General features: G+C 41.4%; 1 protein-coding gene across 12 annotated transcripts in view; it reads left to right on the top strand.

Moving 5' to 3' along the window:
- Positions 1-15,861, top strand: part of DLG2 (discs large MAGUK scaffold protein 2) — a 1,057,033-nt gene that overhangs the window by 7,151 nt on the left and 1,034,021 nt on the right. For all 12 annotated transcript variants that reach the window (XM_054188265.1, XM_054188269.1, XM_054188274.1 and 9 more), the window contains one exon: positions 13,155-13,286. In XM_054188265.1, the coding sequence (XP_054044240.1) occupies positions 13,155-13,286 (132 nt within the window). The remainder of the gene's footprint in view (positions 1-13,154; positions 13,287-15,861) is intronic.

Raw genomic sequence — 15,861 nt, 5'->3', positions numbered from 1 at the left:
AGTAATGGTGTCTTGCATTCTAAGCATATTTTTCCCTTCTCATCCTCTCTTCTTTCCTTCTGGATTTGTTCCAGATGGCCGTGTTAGATGTCAGAGGGTGACCACAGAGAAAAATCTGAATTTGTAACTAGTGGCCACGTGTTATAAAAGATGATTTTGCAGTCTCCAGCAAAATGAGAAAAATCTCCCTCACTCAGATTTCCTTATTTTGGTCAGATCATACCAGATTCTTGCTTCTTACAAGTATTTAAGGTCTGTTTCACGATGATATTTTCTTGTATTAACTGCAGATTAAAACAGCGCCAAACAACATGTTCATAAAAGTAAAGATCATGTTTTCTCTTGCCATATTCATCCCAGAAAAAAGCTGCCTTGCCCCGATGGGTGGTGAGAGTGGTAACCAGCGTCCAAAATCTGTGTAGAAACCATTTGCTTGTTAATGGCTGTGGTCTAGAGGAGCCTTTCGTGGCATTAAACTCTCTTCCCCAGAACAAGTCAATGCAAATGTCCTTAAGTCTGTCTTCACTTTTGGGATGAAGAGGTCAGTGCTTCCTTCAAAACACGTTTATTGGGGAATTGAGTCATGTAGAGTTTCCTGGAAAGAGCAAATCTGTACAATTTATGGGTTTGCAAACAGAAACCAATATTTTATGTTTTACAGTGCTCTTCTCTCCCCTGGCTGTAGGGCGTAGATCACATTATGCTGTAGTGGAATAATTCAAGTCACCTTCCAGTTCAGGCCAAGGTGTTGTGCGCTGCAGTAATACCGCCTGGCAGATGGGTGCCGGCTGAGCTGTGCTTTTAACAAAAAAAACCAAACCACCCCAAAACACCACTAACAAACCCCAAACCAAACTTTGCAGATCTACAGATTCAATTGTTTAATGTCCAAAGCATAGAATTAATTTTCTGTTGTTGCCTGGAGGCATGTGTCTGGTTTATCAACTCGGGAGACCAGTCTAATACAAAGGTTCTTAAATGAAAAGTGCCAAAGTGAATGTGAGAAAATGTAAGACCATAATGCGTATCTTGGTAATAAATAAAGGCGATTTAATCTCATTCCATTTTATTTTTTTTGCATCCCTAGAAAGATGCCAGTTACTGAGTTAGATCTGAATTTTCTTAATTCCGTGTTTTTTTTTCTTTCATGTGAAATAATACTTCTGTATTTGGCAGTTATTTATTCCAGAACAGGCATCTTTTTGTTAGCTTTCTGTCTCATTCCAGTTTTCACATTCAGGATAATTTTGATGTTGAATGTTCTCGTAAAGAAAAAAACCCATCACAGCAGATGTAATAAGTGTATGACTTCTGCCTTTTACTCTTGTAACTCTACATCAAGTTCCACTAGTTTTGTGTATTCCATACAATTAGATTGTAAGCTCTTCAAAGCAGGGCTCTTTAATGATTTTACACTGTTAAGACATCAATTTGCATTTATTCTGCTGCATAAATAAGAGGTTTTCATTTGGTGCTACATCATTTTGGCAGTTTGTGGCTTCATTTTTCGTTCTATCCTCATATTTGCATTGTTGATTTAATTTTAGTGTTTTAACACCTAGATTTTAACGTTGTGACACGTGAAAGGCAGAAACAAGAAGTTCAGGTGAAGCCACTTACATTTGCAGGGTTTCTGTAGTTTTAGAAGGAGTCCAGGGCCGCAGAATCGTCTCGCTCTGGCCTCTGAGACATGAACGTTCTATGCAGCCAGGTCAAGAAATTTGAGAAAGAATCGCTAACGCCCTGGCCCCACATTACCTTTGATGTGGCTGGGGAAAAAAGAGCTCATTGGAAAAAAAAGAATGGCCCCGATGGGATGAGCAGCTGGTATCAGCAGTTGCTAAAAGCCCTTCTGTGGTCCCTGAAGAGAAGTGGTGGGAAGAATCCAGGTCCCAGAGCGAGCCGTTGAAAATGAAGAAGTAAATAGACTCTTCCTTATTATGGTAAAGAGCGACACGTAAAATTATCATATTATACACCAAATACTAAGTATTTTTTCAAGATTTAATTGTAGTTGACAGGAAGGGGCGAGTAGAGGAGGGATGGATATCTGTGGGATTCCAGGGGTCAGATATTCCCACCTGGGGCACCGAAGCAGGAATGCAGCTTGGATTCCGAGACGCTTTCTGATGAGCAGAAATGCTGGAGAAAAGTTTGTGATTTTATGCTGAGCCAGTCACTAACTGATCTTTGTGTAGTTATCCTATTCCTTGGGTAAGTACAGTTAATCAAGTTTAAAGGAATATATTTAAAAAATATGTAAAGGCAGCAGTTTAACAGAATAGGTGTATGGTTACATGTTGTAAAATCAAGTGTGAAGATACTTAGACAACAACCTTACATTGCAGCTAATCATCGTTGATAATTGAGTTTTTTCTTAAGGAGCCATTTTTCCTTATAGTAAATTAGAAAAAACGTCTGATTCTGAACAAACAAGCTAAAAAAGAACCCAAGAACTCTGTTATTGTCATCGCTTCTGTGGTCATTTGTGTGTGTGCATCGTGTTCCATAAAGCTGATGCTACTTCTGTCCACCTTCATCCACCGGTCTGTGTTCTGTGGCGTTACTGTTGGAGTTTAGAGATTGTGCTTTAAGATAAATTTAATTCCAGAAAAGAGAATAAGAGCCTTTGGAAACGTGAACCGTGGACAAAAGTTGCAAGGGCTGGAACTGTTTAGCCTGGGCAAAAGGAGACCGAGCAGGGGAGGGACATGCCAAGTCACACAAAGTAGAAGAGGCTGTAAAGGGAATAATGGTGGTTTGCTTTCCGCATCGACATCTGGAGGACAAGAAGTAGTTGTCCTGATTGATAACAAAAGAGATGGAAATTATATAGTAGAAGAACAACACTAGGACCTTCAAGCACTGAAATCAGATGGTGAGGGATCGTGCGGATTTTGTCGGAGGTTCCCAGTGCAGTCAGACTGCATGTAGGTCCGGGTCCTTCTGCACAGCAGGGAGGCAAACTGGAAACCTAATAGGGCTCCTCCAGGCTCTGTCTGTAATTTGTTTCTTGGAGGATTCAGCTGACAGATCACAGCGTAACTCATGCCCTTCAAAGCAACCTGGCTCACAGGGCATTTAGCCCTCGTCGTTGCATCATCTGCACAAATCAATATTCTGTAACCGGAGTCTGCTGGGCAGCTTCTGCCCTTTGCTTGCTGCCTTTTGCGCCGGCTCCTTGTGCCACTGCGTGTTAACAGCGTTCAGTGCAGAGCTGCCCGTCCCCCTGACTCTAGTCCAATTTCCCTCGGCATTCGGATGCCTGGTTTCCCCGGAATATTCCTGAGTATATAATATTGCCTTGCTCTGTGGAATTTGCTGTTGTGCTTGCATAGCGGTTCTTCTCACAGAATATCTGGCCCATTTCTTGTCTGCTAAGAGTGTCAAGGTCTAGAATAACGTCGCTTCACAACTAAACCCTTCTAAATTTGTGTTTTGCAGTCTGTGCAGAGAATTCACCAAGGCTACGGTTAATTTAGGGAGGTTGCACTTCTTTTTACACTTAACGGAGAGCGAGGGCAACTCAGAATGCGACTTTAAATTTAAATATCATTCCTTGAGGGAGTCCCTCCACTGGCCCAAGATTAATCTTCCCAGACCACGTGTCAGTCTCCTCTCTGTGCTGATCTGGTTCCTAAAAGCTGAAACCCCAGAAATAAGCCTGCCTGGTGATCCCCCTTTCCCATCCACTTGTTTTCCCTAGCAGGACAGAAGGTGGGTTTAGGTGTCATGCATACCCTCAGGAGCTGTTATTTTTAACCCTTTTGCTTGTTTGTTGTGATAGTATTTGGTCACCTACTGGGTGATAGTCATTGGTGATAGTCATTGGGTCACCTACCTAATGCCGTGGGGTCCCACAAGGTTGCGTAACCCGTGTGTTGCCTTTTCCTGATAGTTCAGCGAAGTCCTACTGCGGAGATGCTGAGAGCTTTCTGCTTTGTACAGGGCCACATACTCCCCGTCTGCTCTCCCTCTGTGCAATCCGCTAGATTAATTTGCGTCTCATATTGCTGTTTATATGTAACTATTTTATGATTGTCATTTGTCTGATAGTTCTCGAGGCTTTTGAAGCATCGGAGCCTACAGCTTGTGTTTTTCTCAACCTTCTTAGTGTGCTGTTTTTTGTATTTCTTTCTAAAATTTAACTGGCTTACACCTCCTCTGCACGTACAGAGCATTGCGTATTAACACGATCTACTCCTTTGTGTTTGCTGTTGTCTGTGAAGATTAAGAAAGGTAAATGAGTTACTGATGGTTTCGGCTTGGATCAGGCTGCCTGGCAATTTATTGTAGACTACTGCGTCCCCTCCCCTTGATCTGTAACAACTCATTTTAATTTTTTGAACTTTCCAAAGCAGAGGATTGAATCAAGAGATCTTAAAATAATTGAGGCAGGGAACAGTGTTTGCTCAGACCTCTGCCTCTTTTGGCAGCCGTCATCTAAACGAAGGTGTGAACTCTCCAAAAGTGAAAGTAGTTTTGGAGATCCTTTTCTTCGCAAGTCACCAAAAGTTCACTGAGAAAACTTCGTGCTCTCTTTCCTGGTGCTCTGATTGCATTTCTCACTTCTATTTTGGCTGCCGCGTTTTTCCTCCTCCATTCTTCATGCCTTTTCCAGCTTCAGTGCCCTACATTTCCCCAGTTCTGGTTCTCCAGAAGCTGAAGAGGGTCTCGTGAAATGTGTTGGTGTGTTTTTCTTTAAAAAGACACCGATGCCATAGGCTTTGCAAGTCAGAAAATAATGAAAATCCCTCTTAGGAAAGGGAGCAGATACAATTAAAAAAAAAAAAAAGATAAATTGAAATTAAAAAAATCTTAACCTTATCAACTCAGTAAGGGTTAGATCTTAACTTACGTTAAATATCTGTCACTAATGAAACAATAATATTTTTCATTTCTTTTAAGTCAACATTTTTCCATACTGTTGCACCCCAAAAGTCTTTTCATTCACAAACTCTGATGCCAATGGGAGGAAAGAAATGCAAATATGGTGCTAATCGCCCCGATAGACTGTTCTAGGCTTGGTGTTCTCTGAGAGGCAGCGGCTGCTGATGCTGCCTTGTGCTGGTGCAGGGCACCGTGACCCAGCTGACTCTGATGTCCTGCATGCGCCAGGCAGAAGTTTAGAATCACAGAATGGTTTGGGTTGGAAGGGACCTTTAAAGGCCACCTGGTCCAGCCCCCATGCAGTGGGCAGGGACATCTCCAACTAGACCAGGTTGCTCAGAGCTCCCTTCAGCCTGACCTGGAATATTTCCAGGGATGCGGCATCTACCACCTCTCTGGGTAATCTGGGCCAGTGTTTCACCACCTTTAGCAACCCACCCATAAAAAATTTCTTCCTTATGTCTAGTCTAAACGTACCCTCTTTTAGTTTGAAGCCATTACCCCTTGTCCTGTCGCAACAGGCACTAGGAGAAAGTCTGTCCCCATCTTTCTTATGAGCCCCCTTTAGGTGCTGGAAGGCCGCTATAAGGTGTCCCCGGAGCCTTCTCTTCTCCAGGCTGAACAATCCCAACTCTCTCAGCCTGTCCTCACAGCAGAGGGGCTCCAGCCCTCTGGTCATCTTTGTGGCCTCTTCTGGACCCGCTCCAACAGGTCCATGTCCTTCTTGTGCTGTGGGCCCCAGAGCTGAAGTTTCCAGCTCCTGATGAGTTTGGAATCATATTTGCTTTTTTTCCCCTCCATCTTCTGAGCTACTTTGCTTTGTAGCAGGAGTTGGGTGACAGGATCATACCCCTGTGGAAGGCAGCAGCAGCTCTCAGCAGACTTGCAGGTGTTCAAAGCATAGCAACTTGTCCACAAAACCATTGTTTGGTCCTGTATTGTATATGGGTCCATAGAGAGTTCAGCCTGTATGGCTTTATTGTGGCCAGAAGGAGCTCTAAGGCCTTGAAAGTAGGTACGTAACAGCATCTGCCTGAATTATGTGGTGCTTCCATCATCGGTTTCTTTGTTTTGAGTCATCATCATTCAACGTACCCTGGTTTGAGGAGTTTCGAAAATGGATCTTCTTGGAGACTGTTTTTGAATCAGTTTTATCTTTCTTGTATAGTTTCAATTAATCCTGTTAGTCAAATATTTTCCAACTTAATTATTGAAATTCATATATACTTATAAATTATCTTCAGATCTAATATATTTAGTTCATCTAAAGGATAAATTGTTTGTATAACATCTGGGAGATATGTAGGAAAACTGTTTCCTGTATCCTGTACCTGGTCCCATAGACGTCATGTTGTGTGAACGGCCATGTGCGGGCACAGTTGTGTCATTTTCTGTCCCATACGAAGGCACGGTTCGTATCAAAGGCTTTTTAATCAACACAACTGTCTCCACACCAGCAGAGCTGCAGCGCTTCAACTCCGCCGGTACTATACTTCAAGTGCTGCAGTAGTTATAGTTAGATGAACTCAAAGGGTGTGTAAGTGAAGTCCAATCCTGCTGCCTTCAAGCAAGTGAAACTCCCAGAGGTGTTCATATTTTCTTAAGTAAATAGTTGAGCGTTGGGTCTGCAGAGTCAAACTAATGTACAGGTATTTCAGGTACACCGTGGAGCTTGTTCCTCTGTAGTGCTGCAGCTGTGGAGTTGTTTAGACCAGTGTAAAGTGTTCTTAAAATAATGACGTTTTGATTTCAGAGCACTGACATGCTTTTCTTTACTCACTCGACAGTTGTACGGGTGTCCTCACAAGCGCCGTGCACCTGCGCCATGGAAGCACGTCGCTCAGTTTTTGTATACGTAACTCCATAAGATTTCCAACCACTTAAACACATTCATGTAATCAGAAGCAGAGCGCCGTTCCACTGCAAAAAACTGAAGCTCATTTGTTCTGTGTCCCCTTGCCTATGTGGAGTTTCAGTGATTTGAAAATGTTCTTGCAAAAAAATGAGAGCATGGCAAAGACTCGGAAATAAACCAGGAGAGGAAGGGAATCCTTCTGCTTTAAGGTACTGGTTAGTATTGCAAGTGGCATCCAGATCTTCCATATGGACCCTGAGAAGTAGCTAAGGTAGAAATGATTTTAACGTCGTTTTATCGAAGTAGATGATAAATTAATTGCAGAAGTTCCTTCTTTGCTTTTAAATATGTCTAAGTGTGACCTTTAGTCTTTCATATGTTTAGCTTACACTTTAAGAGTGATGCTTTAAGAAGCAATTTTCTGTTGGTTGGAAGTTCATGTCTCCTGGTATATACAAGACATTACTTTGTACCTGCGTGTACGTATGGTTTTATTTCTTGTTGGCAGTATCCCTGGGACACTTTTTCTCTGGAAGCTGTACTGAAGTTACGTTTCCTTCAAATGTAACTTGAGTTGTATTAACAACACTTTTTCTATATAATTTTTTTTTTATTTCATCAGATGTATAAGCATTGACCCAAGAGATATTCTGGCTCTATACTGTAACTGCCTATTTACAGAGCTTTAAAAATCTACATTACATAAAAATGTGTCTATAAAGTGTGGGGACTATAAAGTGTGGATTATTTGCTAATGATCCCATTCAGAATAATAACTCCAAGGAAAGGATTTGCCTTTTTTTAATTCTTGTATAAATCAGTACATTATATTAAGCAGAGACTCATTCTGTAGAAGAAAAATAATATCTTGTGTGATAAAACTTTAGATTATTTGAGGGAGGAAACAGTTTTCCAAAGACATACAATAAGCAAAGTTACTGATCTACAGTTTTCTTTCCATATCACGTATCTTCCATTTGTTGTATTGTAGCAATTGCTGACTTCCTGATCAGTAGCATAAACCACAAACATTCCTGAACTAGTTAAAAAATTATGGAGTGATAAAGTGACAAAATCTACAGAACTGTTAGTTATCTTGGGTTAATTGATAATCCCTGTAGGTGCATAAACTCTCTTTTATCCTTAAAGAATTTTTTGGTTATTATTGTATTAAGATGTTTGAGTATGATTTATTTTAACAAAACAGTAATGCAGGTATTGTCTAGAATAGAGGTGAGTTTTTGTAGGACTATCTTCTGAATGGTTCTTGTCAAAGTCATCTTTCAAAGCCAGTAGGATCAGTCATATTAGTCAGAGCTTGTGTAATCAGGCTCTGTGTAATATTACGTTTGGTTTAATTTAATGTTATGTGCTAATTTAAAACATAGCGTCATAATATGCAAAGAAAAGGTGGGCGACTTGTTCTGGATATCGTATCCAAGCACGTTCAAGAGCAGGAAGTTATTGGAAGTGGTCAACATGGATTTACCAAGGGTAAATCATGCTTGACCAATCTGGTAGCCTTCTATGATGTTATAACTGCTTGGCTAGAGGAGGGCGGAGCAGCAGATGTCATCTACCTTGACTTCAGCGAGGCTTTTGACACTGTCTCTCATAACATCCTCCTTAGGAAGCTGAGGAAGTGTGGACTAGACAAGGGGACAGTGAGGTGGCTCGAGAGCTGGCTGTGTGACAGGACTCAGAGGGTTGTGATTAATGGAGCAGGGTTGAGTTGGAGGTCTGTAACCAGTGGTGTCCCCCAGGGGTCAATATTTGGACCAGTATTGTTTAACATATTATTCATCAACGACCTGGATGAGGGGACAGAGTGTCTGCTCAGTAAGTTTGCTGATGATACCAAACTGGGAGGGGTGGCCGACACCCCAGAGGGCCGTGCTGCCATCCAGTGTGACCTAGACAGGCTGGGGAGCCGGGCAGAGAAGAACCTAATGAGGTTCAACAAGGACAAGTGTAGAGTCCTGCACCTGGGAAGGAAGAATGTCAGGCACCAGTATAGGTTAGGGGTGGACCTGCTGGAAAGCAGCTCTGAAGAAAAGGATCTGGGGGTCTTGGTGGACAGTAAATTATCCATGAGCCAGCAATGTGCCCTTGTCGCCAAGAAGGCTAACGGAATTCTGGGCAGCATAGGGAAGAGTGTGGCCAGCAGGTCAAGGGAGGTCATTCTCCCCCTCTACTCTGCACTGGTGAGGCCACAACTGGAATACTGCATCCAGTTCTGGGCTCCCCAGTTCAAGAGGGACAGGGAACTACTGGAGAGAGTCCAGTGAAGGGCAACAAAGGTGACTGAGGGACTGGAGCATCTCCCTCACGAGGAAAGGCTGAGAGAGCTGGGACTCTTTAGCCTGGAGAAGAGAAGGCTGAGGGGAGACCTTATTATGGCATGTGAGTATCTAAAGGGTGGGTTTAAGGAGGATGGTGCCAGACTCTTTTCAGTGGTTCCCCGTGACAGGACAAGGGGTAACGGGCACAAGCTGGAGCATAGAAAGTTCCGATCAAATATGAGGAAAAACTTCTTTACGGTGAGGGTGACAGAGCACTGGAACAGGCTGCCCAGGGAGGGTGCGGAGTCCCCTTCTCTGGAGATTTTCAAGACCCGCCTGGCTGCAGTCCTGAGTGACGTGCTCTGGGCAATCCTGCTTTAGCGGGGGAGTTGGACTAGACGATCTCTAGAGCTCCCTTCCAACTCTGAAAAATGACGTGAAATTCCATGAAAAAACTAGAGCTACGTCCAGCAGACTCCATGAGGCTCAGCAGATATTGACTTTTCAGTGGTCTTTTGTTGCAGACAAAGAACCTACTTGGGATCAAGACGGAGGCCCACAACTTGGGATATTAAATTGTGTGTTCAGTGGATTTGTGCTCTTGCTTGAATTTGGTTTTGGTATCAGCACTGCAGAATAGTGGTACCGTACAACAAAGATTTTTAGGTTGTATTTATGATACACTCCAACGGGAAGGTACAGGACTTATTTTGGCTGCTAAAAATTAACCGTGTTCTCCATTGGATATTGTAATGCCATATGTAGAGTGATCCAGTCCTTCATGAAAACCACTAGTCTGCTGCTCTTCTTGATGAGAAGAATGTGTGGGAATTCAGCTTCAGAAACTTTGGTTTAATTTGGGCGGCAGGGAATATGGTTCTTATTTGACTATTGTGCTGCAGTCCAGGCAGTCAGTTCTTGCAGCTGAATATTATTTAAACTTTGTAGCTGTCAGACAGCCCAAACAGGCAAGTACTGGGTGTCCTCATCTGCTTTGGATATAACTGGGAGCTGAAGATGATTATTATCTTGGAGAGGGTACTTAGTATTCTTCGGACATGCCATATTATGATATTATTTCATATTTCTGTTTGATCGTGGTGCAGAGGTATGAATGTTGTGCGGTGGTGCTGAACAGGATTATGCCCCATCGCGCTAAGTCCTGTTCAAATCCATATGAAGATCTGGTCCCCAGTAATTTATATCCAGTAAAGTTTGTCAAAAAGGCTGAAAGTTGCTTTTTTTGAAAGCCTAATCTAGTGCCAAAATGACCGGAGATTGGAATAGTCTCCGTAAACCCCTTGGCTTTTCAGGAGTGCTCCAGTAGCAGTGGTTACACGCACCCTTGCCAACATGCTAAAATACTCTTGGTCACAATAGGTTTCCAGTTGATACCAGAACATCAGTGGTGGCTTTCAGCAAACGTAGGGCAGCCTGGGGTTGACTGGATCTCCCAGCGCATGCAACCCACCACAGGTTCTTTGGAAAACCAGATAACACTGCTAACCAAGTGCAATTGTGCGGGAAAAAGCTGCGGCTCCCTGCAGGAGCTTAGGGAGGGAGTAAAAATTAGTGTATCCTATTAAAGTTAGAGAGGAAAATCAGGCAGGAAGATAATTACTTGATCTGGGATTTAGCCAGGGTTTAGGTTTAACACTAGAACTGTGCTCTGTTGCTGATTGTTCAGTTTGTAGAGTTTAGGGCTTGCTTTGGGGTCAACCAAGAGTAGGCTTTTTTCATCTTGATGAATTGAAAAATAGTAATTTAAGTGAAAATAAAACTCTGCTCGTACCCCCAAAGGATGCTACTTTTCTGTAGCTGTTTTTTAAAATAAGAACCATGCACTTTAGGGCAGGAGTGATTAATGGAGGGGATGTCAGCATACTTCACCAAGTGACTAGGAAAAAAGGAGTGGTAGGGTGTCTCTTGTGTGGAGCCCAAAGGGTGGCAGGCATTCAAATCCCATTTTCCCGATTTCTCAGATAGTCCGCTTCTGAAAAGTGTCCTCAATACTGGATACTTTGCAGTGGTTTTCCACCACTCTCTGCTTTATACGATTATAAGTAATCATATGTTCATTGCATGTGCCTGTCTGTACTGGGGGGAAGGTAAATGCCTGATTCCAACCCATGATTTAAGTTATTAACTAATTATTTTGTAGAGCCAGAACTCTCAGTATACAGATGAAAGCACAGGCTTCACAGGTGGGTCGGAGATGCTTATGAGGTCAGTGAAAGGTATGATGTGATTGGGGTTTTCAAGGCAAAAGAAGCTAAACTCACACATAGAATTAGTTCTGTATTCCCAGCCATTTGTGGGAATACCCCAACCATATCCCACTTGGACCCAGAGATTTGTTTTGAGGCTGTGCTTTTGATTTGGGTGGTGTGTGGTGGGAGCCCAGCCCAGGTGGTGTGACCTGGCCTTTAAAAGAGCCGATCTCTCGCTCCGTAGGTTGTAAGTGGGTCCAAAGGGCACTCCTGGCTTTAGGTGGAAACAAGGCATTTGCCTAACCCTTACCTGCCCCGGGGACAGCTCGCAGGGAAAGAAGGGGTTTCCTCTTGGAGAACGCCTCAAGGTGTGATGGCAGCAGAGAACCGTGAGCTCCTTCATTGTGTGAATGTCTACACTGCTATAAAATGCTCCCTAATCTTCATATATATGTCATATATGCATATATTTCTATGTATGTGTGTGCATATATATATACACACATTTAAATGCCATTTCTGTTTATTCATTATGTTTTTCTTTTCTCTGATAAAATGCTCGTGACCAGACAGAATTTCTGTGAGGAGAAAGAAAAGAAATTGCATCTTCTTAAACATTAATTATTGATTAAATATTTCTCCTTTTTAATTTGAGAATGTTATCGACTTAGAGAATACAAATTGTGTCTCTGCCCCTACTGTGAACTCCTTTAATTGTCATACCACAAGGCCCACGCTAGAGGGATCGTGTTCAAGATCCTTGGATGTACAAAGATGATCAATTTTTATCTAGTGAAAAAGAAGTTTTCTTTCCTTTATCTAGAAAAAAGAATGACAAAAGCAGTCTGTTTAGCCTTTCCAAGCCTTTTTACAATACTTCGTTGAGTTCAGTCTAACTAAGAAGTCTGAACCTCTCCTGGTAATGAAGCTTGCATTGAACTCTACTGTAAGGGATTTAGATTGAGCACTTGTTTTACTGTCATTATTAATTTGTGCTTTTCTTACTGTTTGGTAATCTTATTGCAAACTTGGTGGCAATGTAGTTGCAAACGTGTGTGCAGGTATCTCAGTGTCATATATATGTGTGTGGGCATTTCTGTGAGCTCGGATGGGGAGAAGGAAAGGGGAAGTCTGATTCTCCATTTTCCTCTGTTTTCTTATATGTAACATGGTGATGTTTGGATTTCATACAATTTCGTATGTCACTCATGCTCTTGGCAAATGACTGCACAAAGATAATGGCAGCAGGAGAAACAGAGCTCTCTTTCTCTGGACTCTTAGTGAAAGGCTGGATTGCTACATTTGAGCCAAGACATGAATGAAAGTCTGCTATCCAAGTCTCATTTTTACTGAAGAAGTAGATAGCAATTTTGTGTAGTGAGGGAACAGAAAAAAACCAAAACCAACCACCCTCTTGGACACCTGCCTTTCAGATACACATTTGCCATTCAGAGAACAGAGAACTGAGTGCTGCCGATGCCAAGCAAACACTTTCATGTCTTCTCCGAATATGTTTTAAGGCCAGTTTTCCTGCATGGGTATCCATAATGGTTGTTGTCTATAATTTTGTAGCTGCTGCAAACGGTAATTTGGTCCAAAACTTACACCTTCCAGCTGGTTTTGGGTAAATGAAAGTTAAACACTTGGTGTAGATGCCACTCAAAAGATGGTTTTCCCTTTGCAGAGAGATCTCAGATATGCAGTAATCTTTCTGTTGTGGTGGTGGGTTAATCTCTCCGTTTTGCCCATGTTGCTTATGGCGTGCAGCTAACGACAGAATGAACAACATTTGGTGTCAATGTTCTTTACACATGTGACCAATGCCTTTAGAAACACGGAGTTAATATCTGAGCATTTAAATACTTTCCAGAGCCAATAAAAGACTTTTTTTTTTTTTTTGTACTTGTTCATTTTTAGATACTGACCGAGCTTTAGTGCTGCTGGAAGAATATTGTAAAAAACTAAAGAAGCCAGAAGAGCAACAACTGAAAAAAGCCATCAGAAAGGTGATGGGAATCTTTAAGAGCAGCTTGTTTGAGGCACTTCTAGGTAGGTATTAAAATTTAATACTGGATGTATGCGTTTGAAGGCCAGAGCAAGGTCAGACCTGGTAACTTTCTTATTGGTCACTATTTAATTTGTGTTTACAACGGAACAGTTGAGATGATCCTTCTAGGTTCTCTATGGGGAAACTCGTTGTCCTGATATTTCAAAGGTGTTTGCTTATTTGTAGTGAAGGAAAGAGTAACAAAAAGCTCGTGCAAGATAAGGCATTGAATGGTTTATTCCTAAACCTTGCTGCTTTCCTTTTTTTAATGGAAATTACTGAACCAGAGTAAGATATAACTGGTTTTGCAAAGTCGAAGATGAAGCCATCTCCACACAGGTAAATGGCCAAAGTTTCATTGATTTCACTGACACAAAGTAGCATCTAAAATCTTTGTGTCTTTTGCATTATGTTTTTGTGAAAAGCGTCAGCCAAAGAAACTCATAAATTAGTCAAGAAAAGTGCTGAAGGACACAGTGAAGCTTTGGCAGAACATTCCCATCCATGTGATACGGCAGTGTTCAAATAGACGTGCTGGCGTATTACTCAGTCTTTCTTCCATGTATTTGAAAGACCCTTTTTCCCCTCGTAAATGATGGTATCTGTCAACATCAAGCACTTGGTGTTTTGGAACTTTTTATAAAATAACGCCCATAAATTATTATATATAATGCTTTCAAGGTCATGAGTGTACCCGTGTGCTGTGGCATCCCAGTTGTCCCTTGTGCCGTGCAGTGCTTGGGGAAGTGGTGGCAGTAACCCTGCATCACCTTCGCTCTGCCTCCCTCGGCCCTCTTGCTCACATTGCATCTGGCCCCTTGGTGTTTTATTCCTTCACAAACATCTGTACATTTTGTGCAGAAGTAGTCTGAAGGGCACGTTTCTTAACACGAATGATGTTTGTGGACGCACGCGTACCTTCAAGTGATGGTTGTTTGAAGCCAGAGTACCAATCGTGCGCATTGCGGAGCTACAATTAGTAGCAGTTAGGGAAAAATTTTGGTTATATATCATAAAAATAGAGGCACATCAATACTGCACTATCACTGTGAAGACGATGGAGGTCCGGGAAGAGTTTCAGTAATTTCTGTAGCATTTATGAAAAATGTATGTTACCAATCACTAACATTTCCTGCAAATGGAAGTAATTAATGTCAATGCTATTTTACTTGTAATTTCTCTCAGCTTCTTTAAAGTGATTAGCTTTATTTTTCAAAGCCTACGTAATTTTTAATTGCGGTGTATTCTTTTAAAAAGGAAATAGAGTCATAAATGAATGGTATTTACCAAATGGTTAGACATAGATGTGAACTAAAGAATGAAAAAAAGGTGGGGCGTTTCTATGTTATTTTTATGGAGGTACCTATGGATATAGAAGTGTGTGCTGAAGAAATACACAAGTCACAGAAGCGACATTAGCTGTGCATTTGCGTCTGCAGTACTTTGAAGTAATCCTTCAAAGTGTTCTAACAACATGTGGGCTTTGTGTGTGGCTACACTGCAATATTTGTTGATGTATTACATATGCCAGAAATGAAAAAGTGATTGTAGCTTCTTTAAGGTTGAATCCAAAGAATAAATGTAATCTTTTGATTGCCACAATAACACATTGGGGAGTGTGATGTTACGGAAGTTAGATAGCATTTTAAATTGTAGGCTGTGGATGTCTTTTCCTTGTTCTTAAATGCTTCTTTTTATAAAAGAGATTTGGGAATTGCAAGATGTGTTCAAAGTCTCTCAGTATTACATTTGGTTTGCTACTTGGTTGGTCTAGATTCTGGAATAATACAAAAGAGTGACCTCTCATTAGTATTTTAAGTGTGGTAGATGATGTTATTACACAATCAATAATGACGTTCTTGCATGATCAGTATTTCCAAAAAAACCCACTTCCATGCCATCTGTTTTAGCTCCCCGTCATGGTTTCTTCCATTCACCTATAAATCACACCACCACAAAAAGAAATACCTAAAGCAGAGCTTCTGGTCTCTTTTTAAGTTCTGTACTGGTAATGTTCCTTTGTCTTTTATGTTTACAGAATGTCTAATGGTCTTGAAAGCGTCCATTTTTTAGTGCCTAATCTTAATTAGACTTGATTTTCAGAGTCCGAGTGTTCATCGCTTTCCAAAACTTGATCTCATTTACAGCTGTCAAACATTAGTTTTATCCAGAATTGATTGACCTTTTGACTATTTAGGCTGTAACTGCTAATGACAAATGTGATTTTTGTACAGAATCATTAACCTGGATGCAGAAATGCACATTCCTACCAGGCATAAAGTTAACAGAATTTTATGTGCCAAATTCAGTTCTTGTAGGTCCCACAGCTTCAGTAGAATTTGATTCCTTTACAAATACATTCATCTGTTGTAACCATCCCTGTCCTTTAATGTGTGTTCAATTCTTGTTAACTTCCAGAATGCTTTGAAAATATGTAGGATGTCTTAAATTGAGTATAACAAAAGCAGATAAAGAAAAATAATTATAACTGGAGGCACTTTTCAGATCTAGTGTTGTCTAGTTCCTTTTGTTCTCAAATTTATGCTTGTGTGATTTGATTCAACCGGCCGTCTTTGA

This window comes from Rissa tridactyla, chromosome 1, assembly GCF_028500815.1.
Source record: "Rissa tridactyla isolate bRisTri1 chromosome 1, bRisTri1.patW.cur.20221130, whole genome shotgun sequence".
Classification (NCBI taxonomy): domain Eukaryota; kingdom Metazoa; phylum Chordata; class Aves; order Charadriiformes; family Laridae; genus Rissa; species Rissa tridactyla.
This window is presented reverse-complemented; position numbering and strand designations above follow the sequence as displayed.